Source organism: Hemicordylus capensis, chromosome 1 (genome assembly GCF_027244095.1).
Source record: "Hemicordylus capensis ecotype Gifberg chromosome 1, rHemCap1.1.pri, whole genome shotgun sequence".
Taxonomy (NCBI): Eukaryota; Metazoa; Chordata; class Lepidosauria; order Squamata; family Cordylidae; genus Hemicordylus; species Hemicordylus capensis.
This window is the reverse complement of record NC_069657.1, coordinates 105,530,334-105,553,871: the sequence shown is the minus strand read 5'-3', so window position 1 is coordinate 105,553,871 and position 23,538 is coordinate 105,530,334. Positions and strand designations below refer to the sequence as shown.

At 42.1% G+C, this 23,538-nt stretch overlaps 1 protein-coding gene across 4 annotated transcripts in view; it reads right to left on the bottom strand.

Moving 5' to 3' along the window:
• Positions 1-22,923, bottom strand: part of ANO3 (anoctamin 3) — a 291,826-nt gene extending 268,903 nt beyond the window's left edge. For all 4 annotated transcript variants that reach the window (XM_053283690.1, XM_053283691.1, XM_053283692.1 and 1 more), the window contains exon 1: positions 22,719-22,923. Coding sequence is in view for 1 of the 4 variants with exons in the window: in XM_053283693.1 (XP_053139668.1) it covers positions 22,719-22,770 (52 nt within the window). In the remaining 3 variants the exon portion in view is untranslated. The remainder of the gene's footprint in view (positions 1-22,718) is intronic.
• Between the last annotated feature and the right edge of the window lie 615 nt (positions 22,924-23,538).

Here is a 23,538-nt window from a genome sequence, read left to right as displayed (position 1 = left end):
CAGACAATAATGTGCCCACCTGGAATCATTCATCCTAGGGATGTGTATGAACCAGAGAGGAGGCTTTTTTACAGACCTCTGAACTGGTTCAAAGGTCTGGCGGTTTGGCTGGTTTGATGGCAGCGGGGTTACCTTTAAGGAGAAGGGAGGGTGATCTCCCCACACCCTGGCCATGTTTGTCCTGCTGGCGCTGTTTTTAAAACCGGTCCTGTGTACCTCCCTGCCACCCTGGTATGCATCAGACCAGAAGTGCCTGATGTGCATGTGCATGTCATGCACACACATGCTCACCAGGCACTTCCAGTCCAATGCACACCAGGCACTTCCGGTCCGGGCAGCAAGGATGTACACTGCCACCCCATGGGACCATTTTTAAACACAGCAGCAGTGGGGAAAATGCAACGGGGGGATCCCTGATCCTTAAAGGTAACCTCCCCGCCCCACCGTCAAACCAGCTGTCACCAGTTCCGTGCACATCCCTAATTCATGCTGGCCCCGGCAGTGAGATGTTGTGAGTGTGTGGGGCATTCTGGGGAGACCCCAATGCCAGGAGGCTTGTTTTAGCCTCCTGGTTGGGGATCTCGCTCTGCTAACCTCATTTTAAGGGAGGGGTATTTAGGTGAGCTAGCCGCCGCAGAACCACTGGGCTCGCCTGTGAGCTCGGTGGTTCTCACGACCTCTTGAAAGAAGGCAGGGCTCCCTTAGCCCGCTTTCGAGAGGTTGTGAGAATATCCTCATTGCCTAAGCCCTGCTCTAGAACAAGAAGAGATGTGGCAAGGGAGAGAACTGAATCGGTGAAAATCTACTCTCTCTTCCTTGTGTACAGGCATGCCTTTGATTTGGATAAATTCAAACTAGGATACCATCCATTATTGGGGGCATATGTTATTTTCTGTATTGTCTTATTATCTGTATTACTTAAGTCATCATGAAAAGTTGGTAGAGTGTTTTGCCTTAAAAAAAAACATAGAGATTTTATAGCACCAAAAAGTAGCAATAAAACCTCAGGCTTACTTTAACATATTTTGACTTCTATCATTCATACAGTGTTCACCCCTTGCAAAGGCGAACCCCTTGCAAAGAGAGCTGGTCTTGTGGTAGCAAGCAGGACTTGTCCCCTTAGCTAAGCAGGGTCCACCCTGGTTGCATATGAATGGGAGACATGATGTGTTAGGACTGTAAGATATTCCCCACAGGGGATGGAGCCACTCTGGAAAGAGCAGAATGTTTCAAGTTCCCTCTGTGGCTTCTCCAAGACAGAGCAGAGAGAGATTTCTGCCTGCAACCTTGGAGACGCCGCTGCCAGTCTGTGTAGACGATACTGAGCTAGATGGGCCAATGGTCTGACTCAGTATATGGCAGCTTCTTATGTTTCTATGTCCTATGTTCCTATGTCACCAAAAATCCTTATATTTTATTTGCTGTGTGGAATGGCTCTAATCCAAGTGAGGTGATGTTTGATAGCCAGGTTCTTTGAGGTAGAATAACCAGACATGGGCAAAGCTTCCATTCCACATTCTGCATAGAATGCAGTTCTCAAGCCCCTTTTTGACAATTCAATGGAAACATTTGAGCCAAGTGCTCTATACAGTACTGGAGAAACTGGTCCATTTTAAATGCTAACAACAAGCCCTCTGCGGTCACCAGTCTTTCCTCTACCACTTTCTCTCATTTCTGTTCACCTTCATCTTGTGAGGGTAAAGGGAAACCAGCAGCAGAGTATGCTGGGGACAGAAGCTTTAATTGCCCAATGTTGACCCTTCTTAAATGTTGGAAACGAGGTTTGGGAAAGAAGGTGAAAGAGGTGAGCCTGAGTATGGCAGACTTTGGCTGGGATACTTCCATAAAGACAGAGGACCACACACAGCTTGTTCTAATTCTCCTGTGTAGTAGAATGCTACATCTAACACCCCGCCCAGGGCACACGGACTATTAGAAGTAGATAGCCAACACCTAAGTGCACTGTATCTAATTCACAAAATGAGCTTTCTGTGTTACATAAGAATGTAAGAACACAAGAACAGCCCTGCTGGATCAGGCCCAAGGCCCATCTAGTCCAGCATCCTGTTTCACACAGTGGCCCACCAGATGCTGCTGGAAGCCACAGGCAGGAGTTGAGGGCATGCCCTCTCTCCTGTTGTTACTCCCCTGCAACTGGTATTCAGAGGCATCCTGTGTTGATGTCTAAAGAGCAGAAAAGGCTGCAGATCTGACACCTGGCAAACCACAGAAGGGACAGCAAAAATGGCTAGAGATCAATATTTTAGACCTCTTGTTGCTTCTCAACTTTTTTTTTCCTGATAAGGAATTGGCAGGTCCAACTAATCCATCCAGTGAGGTAGCCTCAGTTTGGCACTGTCGGCAGTATTGCCAGCCATCCCTGCTACTCCTCTTCCTCATCCCACATTCCCTGTATTTTAAAATGGAGCATCTCCTGAGTAATGCTGAAGTCTTTTCCTCTCTGTCACATTCCTTCTTTGCTCTTTCTCTTCCTTTCCAAATACAGGGAGTACGGGAAGAGGAGGACATGGAGCAGTAGCAACAATACACTGACAGATGAGCAGGTGGGCAGCAAGGGACCACACAATGCCAAGTGATGGCAACAGCATTGGCCTCCCACTCAGGTACAGGTTAGTCTTGGGCCAGCTGTGGGAGCTCTTTTCTCTTTATCAAACTACATTGCCTTTAGCAATTTGCACAGATGTCTCTATATAGACTTTGCACTTGTAACTTTAATGCACCTTTAACTTTTCATATTCTGGCAGTCCCTCTAACTACACAAACCATTCATTACAATAAAAATCTTATTTTCTCCTAGTTAAGAGTTTGGCACCAACCTGAAGAGACTCATAAAAAACAGATTACCACTGTTTTAGTCTTGTGAAACTACATGGAATGGTAATATTTTTCTTCACTTCTTGGTCACTCAGAGCAGTCTCCTTCATTTCTCAAATTAGGGGAATTTGCATATGCAGTAAGCTATCAAAGGACCTTTTCTTTACACTTTATTGGAGAGAATTCATGATAAAGCTATAATCCATCATATCCCATTCATCTAGTGGGAAGCATGAGAGTTATTGTTCTGGACTCGAGCTTCCAGCATTTTTATTATTGACTATCTGCATTTGGTGATACCAGAAGGTCAAGACCAACCATATGAGAATGCCTTCTCAGTCATGTCTTTTGTATGTCTGGTTGAGAAGTCAAATGCTTATAGTGTCATGTGTTTGTAGTCCCTTTAACTGATCAGATGATATTCTCACCATAACTATGGCCAGAGGGGTGACTTTGCCCATATATTTCTCCCAAGGTGTTTTGATAGGAAAGAAAGGGAAGCTCTTTCCTTATTAGATCAGTGGCAGTGCAGAGCAGCCCCCAAACTTTGGGAATAGTCTAATTCATATATATATATATAGATAGATAGATAGATAGATAGATAGATAGAGAGAGAGAGAGAGAGAGAGAGAGACCTTCTGGATCAAACCAATGATTCATCTAGTCCAGCTTCCTGTTTCTCAGAACACTCATTTCCTTAACCAGATGACACTGACTGGTTTAATATGGCTGCTGTCTCTGGACCATATCTTTGATGTCATGAGTTGTTAATAATAATTTTTGTTTTGTGATTGAAATTTATCATTTTACTGTAAATTGATATGCTGTGTGGCTTCAAGGACTGTAGCCGGGGAGCTGGCAGTTGGAAGCCTTGCTTTTCCAGGGCTCCCAGCCCTTTGCCTGTACAGTTACACATGAATTGATCTTGTGCAGACATTCAAGGTTTGCTGTTAGGCCTGTGCAAGGGGCTGCTTTGCTTAAGAGACTACTTTGGAGCGATGGCCACAGCCTCAGAAAAGACTTCAAATCCCAGGAGCATCTGTGCCATTTCCTGGGACTCCATGGGCAAAGGTAAATAAGTGCCATTTTTGAAGGAAAGCTGCGGCATGTGGCTGCTTGCTCCCTCATGGCAGGGAGTGAAGGGAAAGACTAGAATATGTTCTCTTTTTCCCTTCTGGGCCTTGCAAGGAGTTTGAAGGGTGAGTAAGTGAGAAGTATGGATGGGCCAAAGCAAAGTTGCAAGGAGCCAAAGGGTTCAATCCAGTTTGCTTTGCTTTGACCCCCACTTCATCTGCCAGATGGCACTTCACTTTAGGCTGAAGGGAGTTGAAGTGGGTCAAAGTAGGCTGAACCCAAATAGACCTCCAAAGCCCTGCTTGCTACCCTCATCTTGCTTCTCCTCCCTACATGCATTCACTCCTGCGTGGCTCCCGTGGCAGCAATCGGGCAAAAGCGGGCTAGGCTCCCTTAGCCCACTTTTGCCTGATGGTGAGAATCCCCTCATTATGTATCCATCATGTCATAAGAATTGAGCTAGGAATACCACTGTAGGGAAATGCCAAATTATTGCTCTTCCTGGTGATTCTATTGCTGAAAGCAAGATAGAAACATAAACAACCGTGTCTCCATTTGGAGCCCATTTACTTGTCCCATAGCACTCTATGGAAGCTATGGAGTAACAAGCCAGTCCGCTGTTTCTTGGACATGCTACACTTTTGGTAATGCAGATCTCTAGTACAGAATGATGGGAACTAGCTTTTCTGCTTCAACTCCAGCTTTTAAAAATACATACTACTTTCCACTGTCACAACTGAAATGTAGGACCTGGTTAGCCAAAACAAGAATCAACCACAAATATGAACATAGGTAGCTGCCTCGTCAGACCCTTGGTCTACCTGGATCAGGGTTGTCTAAACTTACTGGTAGTGGCTCTCCAGTGTTTCAGGCAGGTGTCTTTTCCAGACCAACAGGAGATACCAAGGCCTGAAACTGGAATCTTCTGCATGAAAGTATGGGTTCTGTCTCTGAGCTATGGCCTCTACCATTGAATAAACTACTAATAACAAACAGTCTGTCCAGTCCATAGATTAAGATAATCAGCAGAGTCCTCCTTACTCTGTGCTCCACAGTTATTGGAAGTGCAAATGGCAATGTCACGTGACAAGTCCTTTTTAACAGTAGCACCAAGGCTGCAGAACTTCCATCTGTTAGAGTTCCTTAGTGGCTCTCACATTTTTGGTTTTCTAATGGATTGTTACAACCTTCTTATTCTCTCAGGCATGTGGTATGGACTGAATAATTTATCTGGGGTGTTTGTTTGCTATTCTACAATGTGTGTTGCTGTTGTTGCACTATGGTATAACTGTGCTGCACTGTATTGTATTGTATTGTATTGTATTGTATTGTATTGTATTGTATTGTATTGTATTGTATTGTTCTGATTGTTTTTAACTTTAAGCTACTTTGAAGGCTTGCATAAGTAGAAAAGTGACCTATACATATTAAAATAAACAATACAAAATGAAAATGATGTATGCATTTGATCAGCTCCAAAAGTATTTATTTTTGATGTACAATGATAAAGAGAAATTGCCTCTTCAGGAAGATCCAGGCACTTTCCCCCCAGTATTCATTAATGCCAGTCATCATTTAATTCATTCAGTTGTTAAAACATGTATTAGTATAATACATAACTGTCATCTGTGCAATTATAAATGCTTCTGTAATCCACAGTGCTTTAGTACTATGGTATAGTAAGGTTTTTTCCTGCTCTGCATTATTATTATTGAAATGAAAACTCACCTACAGTACATAGTTTTCATTAAAGTTCCAGGTGATTTTATTTCAAGCAGGGATTTGCAGAGCCTCTTTATATTAACAGTCCAGTCCAGGAGAGGCAGATGATCATGAATCAATAACATTGCTTCATTTAAGTTATTAACACTAAATCAGGGCTGGCAGCCCTAAAAGGCCATGCTGTTAACTTCACGACTGAAGACTACAGAGATTGCTCAGCATATCCCAGGAATGCCATTTGCACAAAGTTTTTAAAAAGCCAACCAGCAGGTTCAGAACCTCTTCTACTTGATGCAGATTTTTGGATAGGTTCCATAAATGGTTTAGTCTGAGTCTGCTACTGTGCTATAATATGGTTTGCTGTCAATCTTATGTATAAGTGTAGTTGAGAGGATTATAAATAGAGGGGGGAAGGATTAAATGATAGCTACGGATCCCATGTTCAACTGGAATCACCCCATGCAGCTGTGTTGCCAATATCAAAGGATTATTTTCAATTTTTCATTAGGACTGCAGTTATCTGCCTTTAAGATATACTGTATTATTTATCACTGGAGATATTTCAGCCAGCTAGGAAACAGAGTTGTCGCAAACTACCCTCTCTGTTTCAAATCCTTTTGAGGTGTTTCTCAATTCCAATAGGGATACAGCTACTTGGGCTACTATAAACTAATTCAAGGTTGACAGTTACTGAAAGGTAATGAGGCTTTAGGTATTGGGCATAAATGCACGTACACATACACAGAACCCCAAAGCACCTTACTATTCACCTTGTTTAACCCTAGTGCTGGCTAAGGTGATTTTACAGAAGATGATAGAATTTGGCTTGGAGACAATCTCTCTGAATCTTTCCATGTAAGAGTCTGGATAGAACAGTTGCCAGAACAGCAGGCAGGCCCTCCTGAGGACAGATAATAGAAATGCCTATCAAATACAGGAAGCTTGGCAGTAAAAACAAAGCCTAAAGAGGACTTGCAGCGTAAGGTCACTTTATTATGGGAGGATCACTAGTTTAATAATAGCACAGAGTGCCAAGTGGAATTGTAGAATCCCTTTCCATGCAGTGTTTCAATAAAAGGCATGGTAGGGTCTTCCTGCATGTTTTGGCTCATGATGGCACTGTGGTTGCAGAGATGGGACTCAATCAGGTGACCTGTGGAGTCTTTCAGCTCCATGGTGCATAGGACTGTTCCAAGCATTACATGGAATGAAAGATGACAATGATGCTCGCCTAGATAAGCCTTAGGGCCAACTGAACTTTGCCCCACCCCTGGGGTGACTCTAGAACAGTTAGTCTGAGCGAGCAAAGGGGTGGCAAAGTATTTGATTAAGGGAGCGAGGGTTTTATTATGCATTAAGGCTATTCACATGTGCAGCCCTACCTGGGCTTGCAAAGACTTACCGGAATAGGGCTGCTCATGTGAAGTGCTGGGATCCAAGCTTGGGCTGTTACCTATGTACCTTCTACCTAGGCACCTGGCTGTGTGTGTGCATGCAGGCTGCACCTGGCTGAGGGGGAATCCCTCAATGCACCGTGCTCTTCATCTGGCTCCTTGCTCTGCTCCCTGCTTTACTGTTCGCTGCAGTGCAGCTCGTGTGCTGTTCAAGCAGCAGAGTCTTCAATCTAATTTCAATCGTGTGCGGGGAGGCAGGTAGGAGCCTGCCAGCCCCAACCCAACCAGCGTTTTTGGTCATGTGTTTGACCTTATTATAGAGTAATAAATGTTAGTATATCTACCTTATTAATGAAACTGAATATGCCATTGTGATGAGAAGCAAATCTGTCTATACCAGGTTTTCAACCTGGGGGAGTGGGCAACAAAATGGCAAATGCAGTTCCCTGTTAGCAAGTGTGAAGTGATGCATATTGGGCCAAAAAAAAACCCCAATTCCACATATACACTGATGGGATCCGAGCTGTCATTGACTGGCCAGGAGAGAGAGCTTGGGATCATGGTGAGCAGCTTGTCTAAAGCGACGACTCAGTGTGTTGCAGTTGTGAGGACAATTCCATGTTCAGAATTATTAGGAAGGGGCCAGAAAATAAAACTGTTAATATTATAATGCCAGTATACAAAACTATGGTGCAGCCACGTTGGGAGTACTGCGTACAGTCCTGGTCACCAAATCTTAAGAAGTGCATGGTCGCACAGAAAAAGAAACAAATAGTTTAGTTTAGAAGCAAATAGTTTAGTTCAGTTTAGTTTAAGTTTAGAAAAAAGATGACTGAACAGAGACATGATAGAGGTATATAAAATCATGGATGGTGTGGAGAAGGTTGATAGAGAGAAATATTATTCACTCTTGCATAACACTAGAACCAGGGGTCATCCCATAAAACTGATTGCCAAGATATTTAGGACAAGCAAAAGGAAGTACTTTTTTACACAACACATAATTAACCTATGGAATTCTCTGCCACAAGATGTGATGATGGCCAACAGCCTGGATGGCTTTAAGAGGGGTTTAGATCAATTCAGGGAGGACAGGTCTACCAGGGGCTACTAACCTGAGGGCTATAGACCACCTCCAGTCTCAGAGGCAAAATGCCTCTAAATACCAGTTGCAGGGGAGCAACAGCAGGAGAGAAGGCATGCCCTCTGCTTTTGCCTGTGGGATTCCCATAGGCAACTGGTGGGCCACTGTGTGAAAAAGGATGCTGGACTAGATGGGCCTTGGGCCTGATCCAGCAATGTTGTTTTTATGTTCTTATGTTTCTTCAGATTAAGAGACGTTGACAACTTTCTTCAATACCCGTGAGACACAAGTCCCTTAACTGGTCTTTGTCATTCATTCAAGCTATAGGACCATAACATATTAAGAATGTGCCATCTGACACTTTGCTGTAAAATTGTTGTCTGGTGGATGAGGGAGCAAAAGGGAGAGGAGGAAATATCTTTTGGGGGAGCAACTGTTAGCCCTTGGAGTCAGCTCTGCGCCCACCCACCCCCAGAGGAGGTGGTTGAAAAATTCCTCCATATCATGCTGCATGGAGGCTTGTAAACTGTTAAGCACGTGGAGAAGCCTCTTTACATATAAAGTCTCCATGCCAGGGAAAACATTGCTGGAAGTCACTAGTGTTGCTTGGAGACTCTCTGGCATATCCAGATGTTATTATCCAGATGTTAGAAGCTGGTTGGTCAATTTTGTTTCTAATTATTTTGTGTTACGTTGGTTTAAAAAAAATCAAATAAGGTTAGAAAAATAAACCTTTGTGCAACAAACCTGATGTAATCATAAAGTTATTCACCCATCCTTGAGTGGTGAGAAGTTTCAGGAGGTACAACACCACTTGGGTTCTGGCTTCCTTTGGAGAAGAAATCACTGAAGGCTTATGGTGTCTTTGTAATGTCTGGTGTATTTGCAGATATATAGATTGAGCATTAGATGGAGGGAAATAGCAGAGCACTCCAGCAAGCAGCATCAGGTGAGAGTGAACTTTGCATCCCAAAGTGCTTCACTTTCTGGGCAGCTGCTTGATTCCAGGCTCTCCAAATCTCCAGACTCTCTGTCTGTGCCTGTTCACTAGCCTATCAGCTGTTCCTTTTCACCAACCACTTAGACACTCCTAAGTGAGTTGAGCCAAGGGGAAAGGAGGAGGATGAGTCACCTGCACCAGTGTTTCTCATTTCAGGGCACACTTACAAAGTTGAAGCACAGCACTCCCCTGTACTGTACTGGAGAAGAAGGCAGGAACACAACAAAAATAACAAACACAACAAAAATAACAAAGCTCCTCAGAGCTTCACACCTGATCTCTCTTTTTTTTTTATCATTTGACATGCATGCACTGCTCTTTTGGGTTTTTATTTTTTATTTTTTGATCTTTTCAATTTCTCTTATTTTGTCTCACTCTCGTTTCTTCTGGTTTCTCTGCCTTCTTTCTCTTTCATTCCTTCTCCTCCTCCCTAATGATACACATTCCTCTCTCTTCTACTACACACCTTTCATAAGCCCACAGTTCCCACAGGGACCTCTGCTGCAGCCCGCCGCTCTCCACTCTGCTGGGGGTGGCCCTGCCCTCATGAACAGTCCGACTCCCCATTTTGCAGTTCCTGCTTTTACACAACATGACCTTCATTTGTTTTTCAAGTGTGATTTTTTCAGAGTTTCACAACATACATGTGTATGTCTGACAGCACATGGTTGAGAAACACTGGCTGACCTCCAGACTAACAAAGTGCTGGTGTGCTGCTAATACTGCACTGGCGATATGGGAGAAGGGTGATAGTTGTTGATTTCAAACTATGCCCCTGAGTGCTATGCAGCCTTCAGGTACATATTTTTGGGAGCCATAGTCAGCTACAGGAAGGGGAAACTGATTAAAATTGCCCCTCCCTCATAGCACCTGTACAGTGTTGCTGTGCCAGCACTTTGTTAGTCTGGATGCTGGCCACTGCCTTATGCTCTTACACCAGCCCCTCCCATCAAGTGAAGAATAAGTGCAGTTTTATAGGGCTTATATGTTCTCCACCCAGAGTAATGACCATCACTATCACTTTCAGAAATTTGGCCTCCTAGACTGTCAGCGAGTGATCTTCTTAAAACAGAGATGGCCACCTATACACCATAACCATACCTCAAATCCATTACAATATGTACGACCAAGTCAAGATTAAAATAATGTGCAATCATGTAAAGCAGTGGTAGAGGTGGGTGGAGATGGAAATGAACTGATGTAACTGAAGCCTACAGCAAGCAAGCTGTGCTTAGTCAAATTTCAGAATTTTTGAATTTCTCCCAGTTAATTCACAACGGAGGAGGAGTGAAACTCTGAGCAATAAAGGAATGGAACAGAGGAAATCACACTCTCTTTATACCATGCTCTTTTTTTAAAAAAATCCACCTTTAAGTTGAGGAAAAAGCATTAATTTTATATGAATTAATGATAATTTTAATACCAGCCCTCCAGATACTTGATATAGAGGCATTATATGCTCTACTGATCTAAATAGTTTGTGTATATAGGTTTCTTTTATTATAATAGTATAGCTTTAAATTCAAAATCTGTACGTTAAAAACCTTTATAATATTTCCCTTGATAAATTATGGAGATTTTAAAAATTCAGTTTACTGTTTATGGAAAACCACTGATACAACTTTTGCAGCATTTATGTCTTTCTGAGGCAATTTAGTCCATTTTAGGCATTAGACAGCTTTTTCCCTGAGCTTCACAGCCTGTTACACCAAGCAATTGAAAAACAATTACGGGGAATTAAAAATTAATAATTCACAGAAATCATTAATTTAACACTTAAAAGGAATAAATTAAAACATTATTTTATGGTAAGCTAAGCATTAAACTAATAATTTTGGAATCGCTTCCACATATATTCTCAAACTGAGAAAATACTATCTCTGTTTATCTGTTTCATTGCTGAAAGGCTCCCACCCCCACTCTTTGGCCTTCCAGAAGTGTTTGTACTGGCATAGCTGCCTGTGCATTAAGAGATCTGAGATGCCTTGCAAAGAGGGTATTTGATGCAGTTACAGTGCAACACAGCCGGTAGTTTTTCAAATGGAGTTTCAGACAACCACGAGGTTCCTTGAAAGTTTTTAAGGGGTTGCTGAATGAGGAAAGAGGCCAGTGGGGCTTATAAGTGCTCAGCTTGGCACTGTTCTACAAGCTTCCCTGGAAAACAGCTTGGCAATCACTACCAAGCAAAATGCAGTCACAGGGGAAGGTTGGGTATGTTCTAGGTCACATCTTAAAGTCACAGGCGATGACAGTGAGACTCAACAGTCCTGGACTTTGTGTGTACACTCTAGAACATGCCCTGGGCTCTTCTGCCAATGTGGAGGGCAGAAAAGCTAATACAAAATGGGCTTCATGGAACAGAACATTTGTGTTTTTGAAAAAGGTCGTGGCTGGTGGAGAGACCACTGAGAAGCACTCTGGGCTGGGGGTTCTCAACCTTTAGTCCCCAGGTGTTGTTGGACTTTAACTCCCATAATCCACATAGAAAGGCCATTGGGGCTGGGGATGATGGGAGTTGAAGTCCAGCAACATCTGGGGACCCAAATTTGAGAACCCCTGCTCTAGGCTGCTGCCACTGCCAGTGTAACACAGAGGTGCTCTTTGGGAATGTGCGAAACAATTCAGGTACAAAAACATTTGTACCCAAATCTGGCTGATTTGGGTGATTTGTAGACAAAACAAATCACCCCTGTCCTCAGTTGCTCAGATTTGGGTACAAAACAAATCACCCCTGATTCGGACATGAAAGATTTGAAGATTCACACCTCCATTTTGTGGCCAAAGTGGGTTGGGTGGTAATGCCCAATGGGCGGAAGCTACCACCCACATTTCAAAGAAATTGAGCAAAGGGGTGATATTTAAAGAATTTTTGAAGTTGGCACGTCTTTAAGCTTTTTCCCATAGGGAATAATGGGGATTTAAGCAGCCTTATAGCTCTACATGGGGGGCACCAGGGTGGCCCAGAGTCAGTTGTGGTGGGTGGCAGTTCCCAATGGGTGCAAGGAAGCTACCACCCAGATTTCGAAGGAATTAGGCATAGGGGTGATTTTTAAATGCTTTTTGAAGTTTATGCGTCATTAAGCTTTCCCCCCATAGGGAATAATGGGCATATCAGCAGCCCCGTAACTCAACTTGAGGGGCACCATGGTGGCCCAGAGCAAGTGGTGGTGTAGAGCGCATAGGTTGCCAACCACCCCCAAACCCACAAGCCCATGGGGCACTGGGTTTTGTTATTTCTGAGGTGTCCTGAGACTAGATTATCTGGTAGGAAATGAGAGTGGATTCAGTGTTTGAAATTTGGGTGCTAGCTTCCATCCATTGGGCACTACCACCCACCCCACTATTTTGCTCCCGAGACACCTTTTTGCCCCAAATTGATTCAGATTAGGAATTGGAAAATTCAGGTACAAATCGAATCTGGGCTGATATGGGGGGGGGGCAGATTTGGACCCAAAACAAATGCGGGGGGTTGATTCAATTCGAGTACAAATCTAAACAAAAAATTGATTCATGCACATCCCTAGTGCTCCTACCCCTGGACTTCTGGGTGGAAATCCAGGGCCTCCACCCCCCCTGGGCCCCCCCAGATCCTCTTTAGTCTGTCTTGGTGTGTGGTCTCCATGCTGCTGCATGTTGAAATGTTTCTGCGAATGCATATTTACATACATATACCTGTTTTATATTCTTACATTCTTGTGAGTGCAGTTGCTGTTTGTGCCCTCAAGAACCCAATTGTTGAAAATACTGCATATGTTATGGGGTGTGTGTGTGTGTGTGTGTGTGTGTGTGTGTGTGTGTGTAAGAGGACAATGCTTAATTTTTTTTGGTGGGGGGCTCCAAAGGCCTTATGTCCAGACTCCAAAATTACCTAGGTGCACCTCTGCTGTCACCCCGCTAAGCCAACTAGTTCCCTCACTATCCATGAATAAGCTTTCTTCAGAAGTTTGCATCCCTGCAGGGGACTCTGGAGGAAGTCCATATCTAGATGGAAAGGGAAAGGACACCTGTTAAAGACAGTAACTAAGTGACTCACCCAACCAGACAAATGGCTCTACTGCAGTTTCTTCTCTTCTTTCCAACCTGCAGATTGGAGATCATTCCCAGGATCTCCTGAGACATTGCAGGGGCCTCTGGGAAAAAGCTCCTATTTGCAGATATGGATGGTGGGAGAGGGCAGCAATTGGACATTAGGAGCAGAAGACTGGTATATGGGAAATTGGCATAGGCTTAGGGGAAATTTGAGGGTGGAGGCAATTGGCATGAGGTGCTGGGGCAGATCAGGCAGAGTAGAAGAAAATTTGCTCCCTCCGAGAACAGGGGAGGCCTTGGGGTGGAGCTGTGTTAAAAACAGGATGCTGATGGAATGCATACTCATTTCTCAAAATAAATGAATGTCTGTCCATAAGGTAAGTAGGTATACATGGATTTAGATAGAGTAACATCTTCCTGTGTGAAATGAGGTGGTAGTCTGCACATGGGGACTTCATGAGTTCAAAAACCAATCAATTGTTAGAAGAGTTAAATGCTGATGATGTACTGATAGTGTGTCATTACACTATGCATTATAGTAGCCTTGCCAATTTCAGAGGCTTGCATTTGCAGAAGGTTGATTCACAAAAGCAATTTAACCTATTTTCCTTTTTGCAGGTAATAGTCAATGCGCTCAGCCAGTATTAGCATAAGCCTCACTATCTTAGTTTGTTGAGACACAGAGATCAAGCTAACAAATATTTACCACTTGATATTCTGTTGGTCAAGCCTAGTGAAATCTGGCTTTGCCCTTGTGAAATCAGTGTAGTTAACTTTCATCCACCCTTTGCCTAATAAGCATTGTTTTATGTACACATTTAACTGCTCTGTTAGTAGCTCTAAAAAGTCACAGTCACGGCCCTGTACAATTTAGCTCTTGCCCTGGAAAGCAATATCATGGCTGAATATCACGGTTACACTATTTTTTCAGTCTTTCCAAAATACTTGCTGTGTGGGCAGAGGTGTGTGTGCAAAATTCAAGCAGAGCGGGGTGTGTATGTGTGCGCAAAACAATTCCCACTCAGTCCAGCAAAAAGGCATTAATAAATTTAATTACATTTTGGGAAAGGCTGAAAGCAATTTACAGGACAAGTGGACACTGACTACAAAGAGAGGCTTAAAGTATCTTGTTTGATTTTTTGGGGTTTTTTTTACAAACGATACCACGGAAATTGCAAACAATTAATGAGATGACTTGTCAGTCAGAATTAAAATGCAGAGGGCCTACAGTATAACAGTTTAATGTTCAATAGCAAGTACACACTATCAATTGCTATTTTACATAATTTATTAAACCTATTAATGAGTACTATTGATATATGTTTAAATACCGGCATTGATTTTTCCTCCCCAGCATCTAGCTGTATGCATGGGAGAGGATCACCAGAGGGCACGTTTGAACCTTTCCCCAATTCTAGGTATTTTTAGGTAAAAGTCCAGGTGATGATGACGATGACAATGATGATGACGATGATGATATCCTTGAAAAGTCTGGTTCCATTTCCTGGCCTATTAAATTTGCCAGGCTCCATCCATGAGCGTAGTTACCAAATCTCCCAAGTCCACTGCTGCCTCACTCCTCACATTATCCAGTTCAGGCCCTGCATCCTGATTAGATAGTTTAAAAATAAGTTGGCAGGCAACCCTACCTTCTTCCCACACTGAGCTTTTGCATAGCAAAGCAGCTGGCTGTTACCTTCAATATGACACTTGGCCATGCCTCCTAGAGAGAAATGCACTTGGCCATATCATCAGGTGCTGGTTCCAGGAGCAAGGCTGCTAGATCACTCTGGGCCACCGTGCACACATTACATACACATGTGTGTAACCGTAATCTTTTTTCAGCTTGAAAAATTGCATACAGAGTACAGGAGAAATGGGAGGGAACAGTCATAACAGCTTTCCTGCTGTTATGCCATTTCCAGTGTGTAACCTACATCTGAAATCACTTTGAAGGGGAAAACCTTTTGGGGAGGGGTGATTTTGTGAGCATGGGAATGGTAATCAGGGAAATCTCTCTTTTTCCTACTCCTTCTTTGATCTCAATTGGCCCCTCTTGAGGCAGTTTATCAAGCTAAAAGGAAGCCATTGGGCAGCAGTCGCATATGGTTGCAGGAGACATATATTAATTGTCTGCATGACAAATATAGTTGGGTCACAAGTGATGCATAGGGACAGGATGAGTCCCCCACTAAAGAAAATGGCCAGAAGGTTGCAGTCAGTCCAGCATTATCCATCTGATGACAGACAGAGGGTGGAAAGGGAGTGGAAGGGTCTAAGTTGCCCATTTGGGGTTCCCTGTCAGCTATATGCACAGGGATGAGGTGAAGAAATGATGTGATACATTCACCATATTAACCCAAACACAAGCAGGGGAGGATTAAGCTTTTTGCCACCCATAGGCAAAAAGGCTTTTGCCGCCCTTTTACCTTAAAACAAAAAAAGGTTTGCCTTTTAAATATAAGGTAAAAGGGGAGACTTTCTTCTCACTCACTCCCCACTTGCTGCAGCTGCTGCTGCCCACAGGGAGGGGCAGTAAAAATTGAGGAGGAGCAAAATTTGCTGCTCCACAAATTTTGCCGCCATAGGCAAATGCCTACTCTGCTTCTCCACTAATCCACCACTGAATACATTCTAAATGAATTTAAAATGAGTCCCTTAAAAAAAACAAGGTTAAATACAGGTTATACTATATTTCCCCAAAAGGAGAAGGGCTCTGAATTTAAGATGACGTCCTAATTTCTAACATCAAAGAACTTGGAAAAAAACTAGTCTTGGATTCGGATAAATACAGTAGAGATGTATGAATAGCTTTCTAGTTTCTTTTCTGTAGCAATTTATCTGGGAGAAGATAAAATGGCATGAAAATCTAACAAAAATCAAGAGATGCATTATCTGTGTAAATATCGTTCCTGGCACAGTGCATAAAAACTGCAATTAATATCTTAGTGCCCTTTAGAAGCGACATTTCCTATTAAGGGTTGCCAAGTCACCACAATGATGAAACACACACACACACACACACACACACACACACACATACCCTTCCCTCTTCAGATACGCAAGCACTCACCACCACTCCCCGGGACACATACAGGGTTACATATGTAGGTCCAGGCTCCAACTGATACAGGCATTCCATTTCTAACCAGGCCTTTACACCACCCCATCTTCGTATCAGCTTCCACTGCTGCTGGTTGCCATTTGGGTCATGGTATTGAATGCCAATTTAGGCAAAACAACAGAAATCCAGCCCAGGGGCAAACTGTTGTCTGCCAGTGCTGTCAGTGGTGGCCTGCATGGGTCAGGGCTGTATTGCAGAGGCAAAAGTAGAAGTCTGGAATCCAGGCACATACATACAGCAAGGCCAATACAGGCACCAAATGGAACAAATGTTCAATGCTTCAAAACAGGGATACACAGTAAGTTTAATGGCTGAGCAAAAATTTGAACCTAGGTCTTGACAATGTAAGTCCAATAATCTACCTGCTACTCTACACCTTACCTGCACTCACTATTATTAGAAAGGTTCCTATGAATCTCTGAAATATTTTGGTGAGGCCACAGCACGGGGCATTCCCTCCTTCCTCACTTTCTCCACCCCTCCTCTGTTTCATCTCTCAGCCTCAGCTTCCACAGCACCCCTCAGATATAGCTTTCCCTGCTGCTGGAGCAGTGGATCTGAAAAACCTGTTGCTCCTGCCCATTTCCAAAATGTTGCTCCCTATCTTCATTGTTATTGTATTGCCCAATTAATGCTTTCCACAGACTCTTGCTAAAAAGGAAAGTATTCCCTAGCTGCTGGGTTTTAAAAAAATGTTTATGTTATAGTGAGCTGAAGATTTATATGACTTGTTGCTAAGTTTGATGCAGAATTGAACTTCTGATTTAAAAAAATGCTTAAACAGTTCTGGCACAGAGCTTCACACACAGCTTATGTGGGTGTCACAAATGCTTTCCCTATGAATGTTTCATTCTTGCCTTGAGCAGGCAGATGACAGAAAAATGTTACTGTTTTTAATTGGGGGCACCCAGACGCCACCTGTTTAGCTCTCAAGAAATTGGAAAACCTCTATACCTAGGAGGTTGCACCTTGGAAGCAACTGTATGGCAATTTCTCTTTGAAGATCACATTTTCATGTGTCTGTATACAGTAAATAAAGCATTTTAACAAACTCTTATGAACAAAACAAAGCAAGGACTATAAAACAAGATCTTAATAGAGAGCACTAGGAGTCAGTTAACATACATCTTTGATTAGTGATCCTGCCTTTAAATAAAGCTTAGAATTACACCCAAGAACACAATGATTAGAGATTATTTCATTTTGTGCATAGATCTCTTCTCAGTTGTACAGCTGCCTTTTCCCTACTTCCTTTTATTTTTCCTGTCAGGTGGTGGTGATTTACAGAAATTGCTTTCTGTTCCCTGAGCAATTTAAATTCACATTTCTAAAAAAATGAGAGGGTTGTAAATGTTTAAAGGTTACACCTATTGGCTTTCAGAAGGCTTCATTTACTTGTGCAACAGGAATTCTGACCTCACAGAGACACCCATGAGACTCACAGAAAGCAGAAAAACATCCATTTGGATGCAAAGCATGAGTTTGTCATTGGCATCAACGGACACCAAGAAGGTTGTCTGAAACATACTTGTAGACTAAAATGTCATGGGTGGGGGGGCAAACCCCAAACAAACTTCTGGATGCATTCCAAACATTTACTTATTTTATCAGCCACATTTTTTCTTCACAAACTTAACAGACACTTTTTCAGAGCATAATGGTATTAACAAGTGTCAGAAGCAATATGATTCAAAATCATACAACAATTGGTTATTGTGAAAACATTGGCTGGCATCCTGCCTAACTGTGCACCCACCCCTGAATGCTGGGAAGAAGTGTTCCTGCTGCAGATAGCTTCCTGAACTCTGCCACACTAAACACACATGTGTGGGATTTTTTGTCAATCTCTGCTCCCTTGGAAGTGTCCTGTGATGCCCGAAATATGTCTCAAAGGGCAGCATGACCCTCAGGGACATATGTCAACAGTGGCAATCCAAAGAAATCATTGGCAGAGATGTCAATGGGAAATGACAAGGCTCTGAAATTGGCAAGCCATTAGAGGTGGGGATGTCACTTTTGTAAAAGCCACTTTCCAGAATATATTTATTTCCATCTTGTGCTCATCATCCACATTTGCTGCATTGTTTGTGGGCAGGTCTAAGAAATTGTGACAGAATATAGTGGGGAAAGTGGCCTATAAAGTACACAGGGCCCAAGTGACTGAGTGCTTTTATAAATTATATTGGACTGTGTCTAAAAGAAAATGAAACATATCATTATTACACAGCTGAAGTTTAGAGTTTTTAAAATATCTAAATTGATAAGATATATAAAACCCAAGAAGTAAAGGGCAGGTAGGACAGTTATGGCTAACTTGTGTAGATTGTAAAAGGTTTTGATTGACAGGGAGCGCAGACATAATCATCTGTTAAACTGATGATCCCTGAATGTTTAAGCTTTGTAGCTTTGTGACATATCAATTCATCTGTACTGTGGCCCTTAAGCTGCAATCCTTACCTGGAAATAAGTCACACTTACCTGGAAATAAGTCCCAGACAACATGCATAGGATTTTGCTGTTAAGCTAGCAATTTGGCAGGCCACTCACAAGGATCCAGACTTTCAATATCTGGTTTGCATTCAACATTTTGAAAGCTGTCCTACAATCAAATCAGCTGCAGTGTTTGCTTTAAGTTGCCCTAGCCCTGTGGAACTTTCTTTCTTTCTTACATTTCTATACCGTCCCATACAAAAAAGATCCTGGGTGGTGTACAATCTTAAAAAAAAAATTAAAACATTGACACACCACCACCAACAACAACCAATATTTATATACCGCTTTTTAACAAAAGTTTCCAAAGCGGTTTACATAGTTAAATAATAAATAAATAAGAGGGCTCCCTGTCCCCAAAGGGCTCACAATCTAAAAAACCCAATTTAAACAATTTTAAAATACAGATAAAAATGCTAAAACCTGAAGTTTTAAAGCTATAAACGAAAGGCCTGACTAAACAAGTATGTTTTCAGGTCCTGCTTAAAAACATTCAGAGAAGGGGAAACTCTGATTTCATTAGGAAGCGCATTCCAGAGTCCAGGGGCAACTCAAGTCGCCACCAACAATGAGACAGATGAGTGTATATTGCAGTATAATAAGTCAGATATTGCCTGTTTAAAGAGAGAGAGAGAGAGAGAGAGAGAGAGAGCCTTGCTTCTTATGTTCCATGTAATTTTAATTCCTAACAGTAAGAGGTTATTCTATTTAAAAAGTGCACTTGGAGCATATACAGCACAGCATCTTCAAACAAATTGTTCTTAATGGAAGATTGGTATTATTACACATGGACCACTGATGCTTATAGGTTATGAAAATAACACTAGGATATCAATGAAGATTGATTTGTCTTATGTGAAATAGAAAATACTGGAGATAGATACACCAAACTGTCTATGGAGTGATAGCTTACTGCAGTGTGTTTGTAACCACTTGATATTGAGTTCCCTGTATCCATATAAGGCCTTTTCCTCACTCGTTCCCCCTCCATGTGTAGAATGAATGTATGGATGGTGATATGAGAGCAGGACTACCAGTCCCTGACATTGCTGCATCTATAATCCTTGATTCAGGTCAAGGATAGTTGAACTTTTTTACAAGTTTGAAAAAGTTTAGAAGGATTGAGAGTCTCTAAATATTTGTTAATGTGCTGCCCAGATCCATTTGGATGGGGCAGTATATACATGTAATAAACAATAAATATAATAGTAATAAATATAAAAAAGAACTGTGTTCTTGGGAAAGTTTAGTGGGATTGAGAATTTCTAAAGAAATAATGCCTGTTAAAGCCAGTAACAAGGTTTGCTTTCCAGCTCCATGCCAGCCATGAAGCTTAATGGATTTGAAGCACATAGAACACATCTGTGAAGGGCAGTTGGCCAGTCCAGGGGGATTATCACAGATTTTGCATAAAATAGAATTTAGGCCATATTGCTTTGCATGCAGCTTGGCATTATATTTGTGATTGTGGCCTGAAGAGTTGAGAGAAATACACAGAATGCAAAGGAAATAAATGTGGGTTACTTGCTGAAATTGAAGGCTGTGAACATCTGCAAGAATTTTCATCCCAGTTAATTACCCTTATGAATTTTTCCCCTAGTTATTCCTAATAAAATATTTGGGCAACTGACACAAAGCAGGATTGCTTCAGAAAAGTGACTTCATCTCTCACGATGGTGTCATTCCTGTGGAATGAGTTTATTTGAGGGGGGGTGGGGGGAGCCCATGGCACAACCATTTAGACAAGGCATGGGAAGAAAGTGAACGCATGCAATCCTTAGTGTCTGGTGTGTTGAGCTTCTTCAGACAAGTGAAGTTTCATGGAGATGTTGCTATGGCTGTGTTCTCACAATCACAAGGACCCTTGTTAAAAAGTTAATCAGAATTTCAGGGCAATCCTGGTCAAACTGTTCCAGTTAAAAGCAGCATTTAACCAGGACAGATAACAAGGATTCATTCCTAGTTCTCTACGCTGATTAAATGCTTCACTGTCTATGCTTAACTGGTACAGTTTGACCAGGATTGTCCTGAAATTCTTTCTGCATTCTCACAATTAACTCCACAGGGCTTATGGGTCCTGATTAACGTTTTAACCAGGATCATTGTCATTGTGAGAACACACCCTATGTTGTGATTTTAAAAGGCACCAGAGCCTTCAAAAGAGAGAGAAACAATCTCCTGAATCCATGCTGTACTGCCCAAACTATGGGGAGCTCATTCAGGAAGATATAGAATCAAGAACACTGTAGGTTATCCTCTCATGGAGGATCATAAAAAATAATTGTTCTTTCTACAAAGCTTACTATGAAGCACTCAGTGATTAATAGTCAAATTCTTCCCCATATGCAGCTACTGGTAAAAGATCCTTTTATTATATGCTACAGGACTGAAAGATAGAATTGGGTTTCTGGTGGTACGTTCATTCAGTGTTCTCATGAAGTGTACTTTATTGTGTAACCAAAACTTTGCAATAAGTGGGTCATATCATTAAATTAAGAAATCACCTGGGATCCAAACTAGCATGGGGAAAGCCATGATCTCAATGGCATTTGGGCACCCTGCACAAAATAATGGCTACTGGAGACTTCCATAAACTCAGAACTATAACTGCATGAGATAGCATGTGAGAGCCAGCATGGTGTAGCAGTTAGACTGTTGGACCAGGAATGGGAGACAGAGACAGAGTTCAAATCCCCCGTTCAGCCAGGAAACCTACTGGGTGATGCTGGGTCCATCACTTCTCTCTCACCATAACCTACCTAACTCTAACAGGGTTGTTGTGAGGATAAACATAATCATGCACTCCGGGCTCCTTGAAGAACAGGATATAAACGTAGTAAATAAAAAAATCTCAACCAACGGCTGACAACAATCATTTCTAGAGGCCTTGATGAGGATTTAGCTAGGCAAGTTATACAAAACTAGGGCAGGTCTTTTGTGCCTTGAACAGTTATGCAGACTAGGGAATTTCTTCAGGTATCATTCTTGCTCCTAATGACAACTTGTCAAAATACCCTCTTCTACACAGCTACATAGAGAACAAGAGCCCTGATCTTTTTGTCATATGGACGTTCTACACAAAGTAATGGCTTCCAGGGGAATGGCTAGTTTCCAGAAAGTCCAGGCACATGCTCTACAATTGAATTTAACAGCATGTTCTCACAAATGGCTGAGAGTTTGTTTAGAGAGTTAAAAGTGGTATGATATAGAGAGGCACTGCTTTTTTCTTTTTTAAGCCATAGCCACAAATACAAGCGTTAGCAGAATCTCAGGGATGGGATCTATCACAAGATCATCCAGACCAACCCCCTCCCTTAAGGCAAGCTCATCTATATAGTAGCCTTTCCCCTTAACACCACGAATCATATCAGTTTTCCAAAAGGGAAAAGCAGCAGCTCTTTAGTTTTTAACCAACAGAACATGAGTACAATCATGAATAAAGTTTGGCTGATTAGCTAATTGGTCAAATACAGATACTGTATAAGCATGCTTGTAAGGCAGGAAAACATTCTACTTGCTACTAGCAATTTTCATAATTGCTACGGCAAATTCCATTCCATGTTACAGAAACACATGGTAACCAAAATTCTGCAACAATGAATGACTGCAACGTCTCTCTTTTTAGTTGTGCACAGCAATGAGCTTTGTAATGGTATAAGAATTAATTTCTTGTGACAAACAGATTGCTGAATGATTTCCAGTCTGTAACTCAAATCCTTTTGCCCTACCCAGCAAAACTATTTAATTTTGCCCAGCCAAACTATTTATGTAATGAAGGATTTTATTTTTCCAAAGAGCCATTTCAAGGTCTAAAGTAAAAGAGCATGAGTTTAATAAGCGTCTGCATTGCACAGTGCTCCAAATGTTTTCAGCAGCCACTACACTGGAGCTTGAGAATACTGCAAGGGCATGCAGACCTAATGATTTAACACTCATTGCTTGACGAGACAAAAGACTCCTACTGACCTTTCTGCTGTCTAAATGACTGAATAGAGCCCGAGTGGTGAACCATCTTCATATATGAGAGCTTGACTGTTGCAGTTTACTGAACTGGAGGGAATCAAGGTGTTGCAAAATGGGAAACAGACCGGCTTGCTGCTCCATAGAATCCAGCAGATTCAGAACAGCTATGTAACCCAGCACCTGCTTCAGTGAGCGCTCAGCTTGGAAGACTCGACTCCCCTCTGTTGTCATAGAAACCAGAGAGGCTGGTCCAGCATCACACGCCCCTTAGTGGATGCTTTAGGTATAATTCACTATAGCAATCTAGTAGCGAAATGCAGCAATGTATTGTTTTGAGCCTTCTTTTGTTAGGAGTGTCCCCCACCCCACGCCTCGAGATGGAAGAAGAAAACTGAAGCATTTTATCCCTTTTGACTCGCACTATATCAGCAAACTCATCTCAGTCACCAGTAGAGAGATGCCCTTAAGCTACAAATGTGGACAGAACTTTAGACAGTCTCTGTCAGTACTTCAAAGAGGTTTTGCAGATTGCAAGGGCAAACTTCATGTTTGATTGTTATCTTTTAAATCTTTCACTACTCCCCAGCTCTTGGTTTCTAAAGGTCAGTTCACACATAACTTTTTCCCACACAGTGAGATAATCTTCATTTAAGAAACGCTGTCTACTACATGTGTGAAGTCAAAGTGCGACATGTTTAATATCTTCCAGGTACATGAGTTAGGAAGCTGATGTGATCATGTTTTTTTCTTATATGGATATTGTTGTAAACCACCCAGAGGTGTAAGTTTTGGGTGGTATAAAAATATGTTAAATAAATAAAAA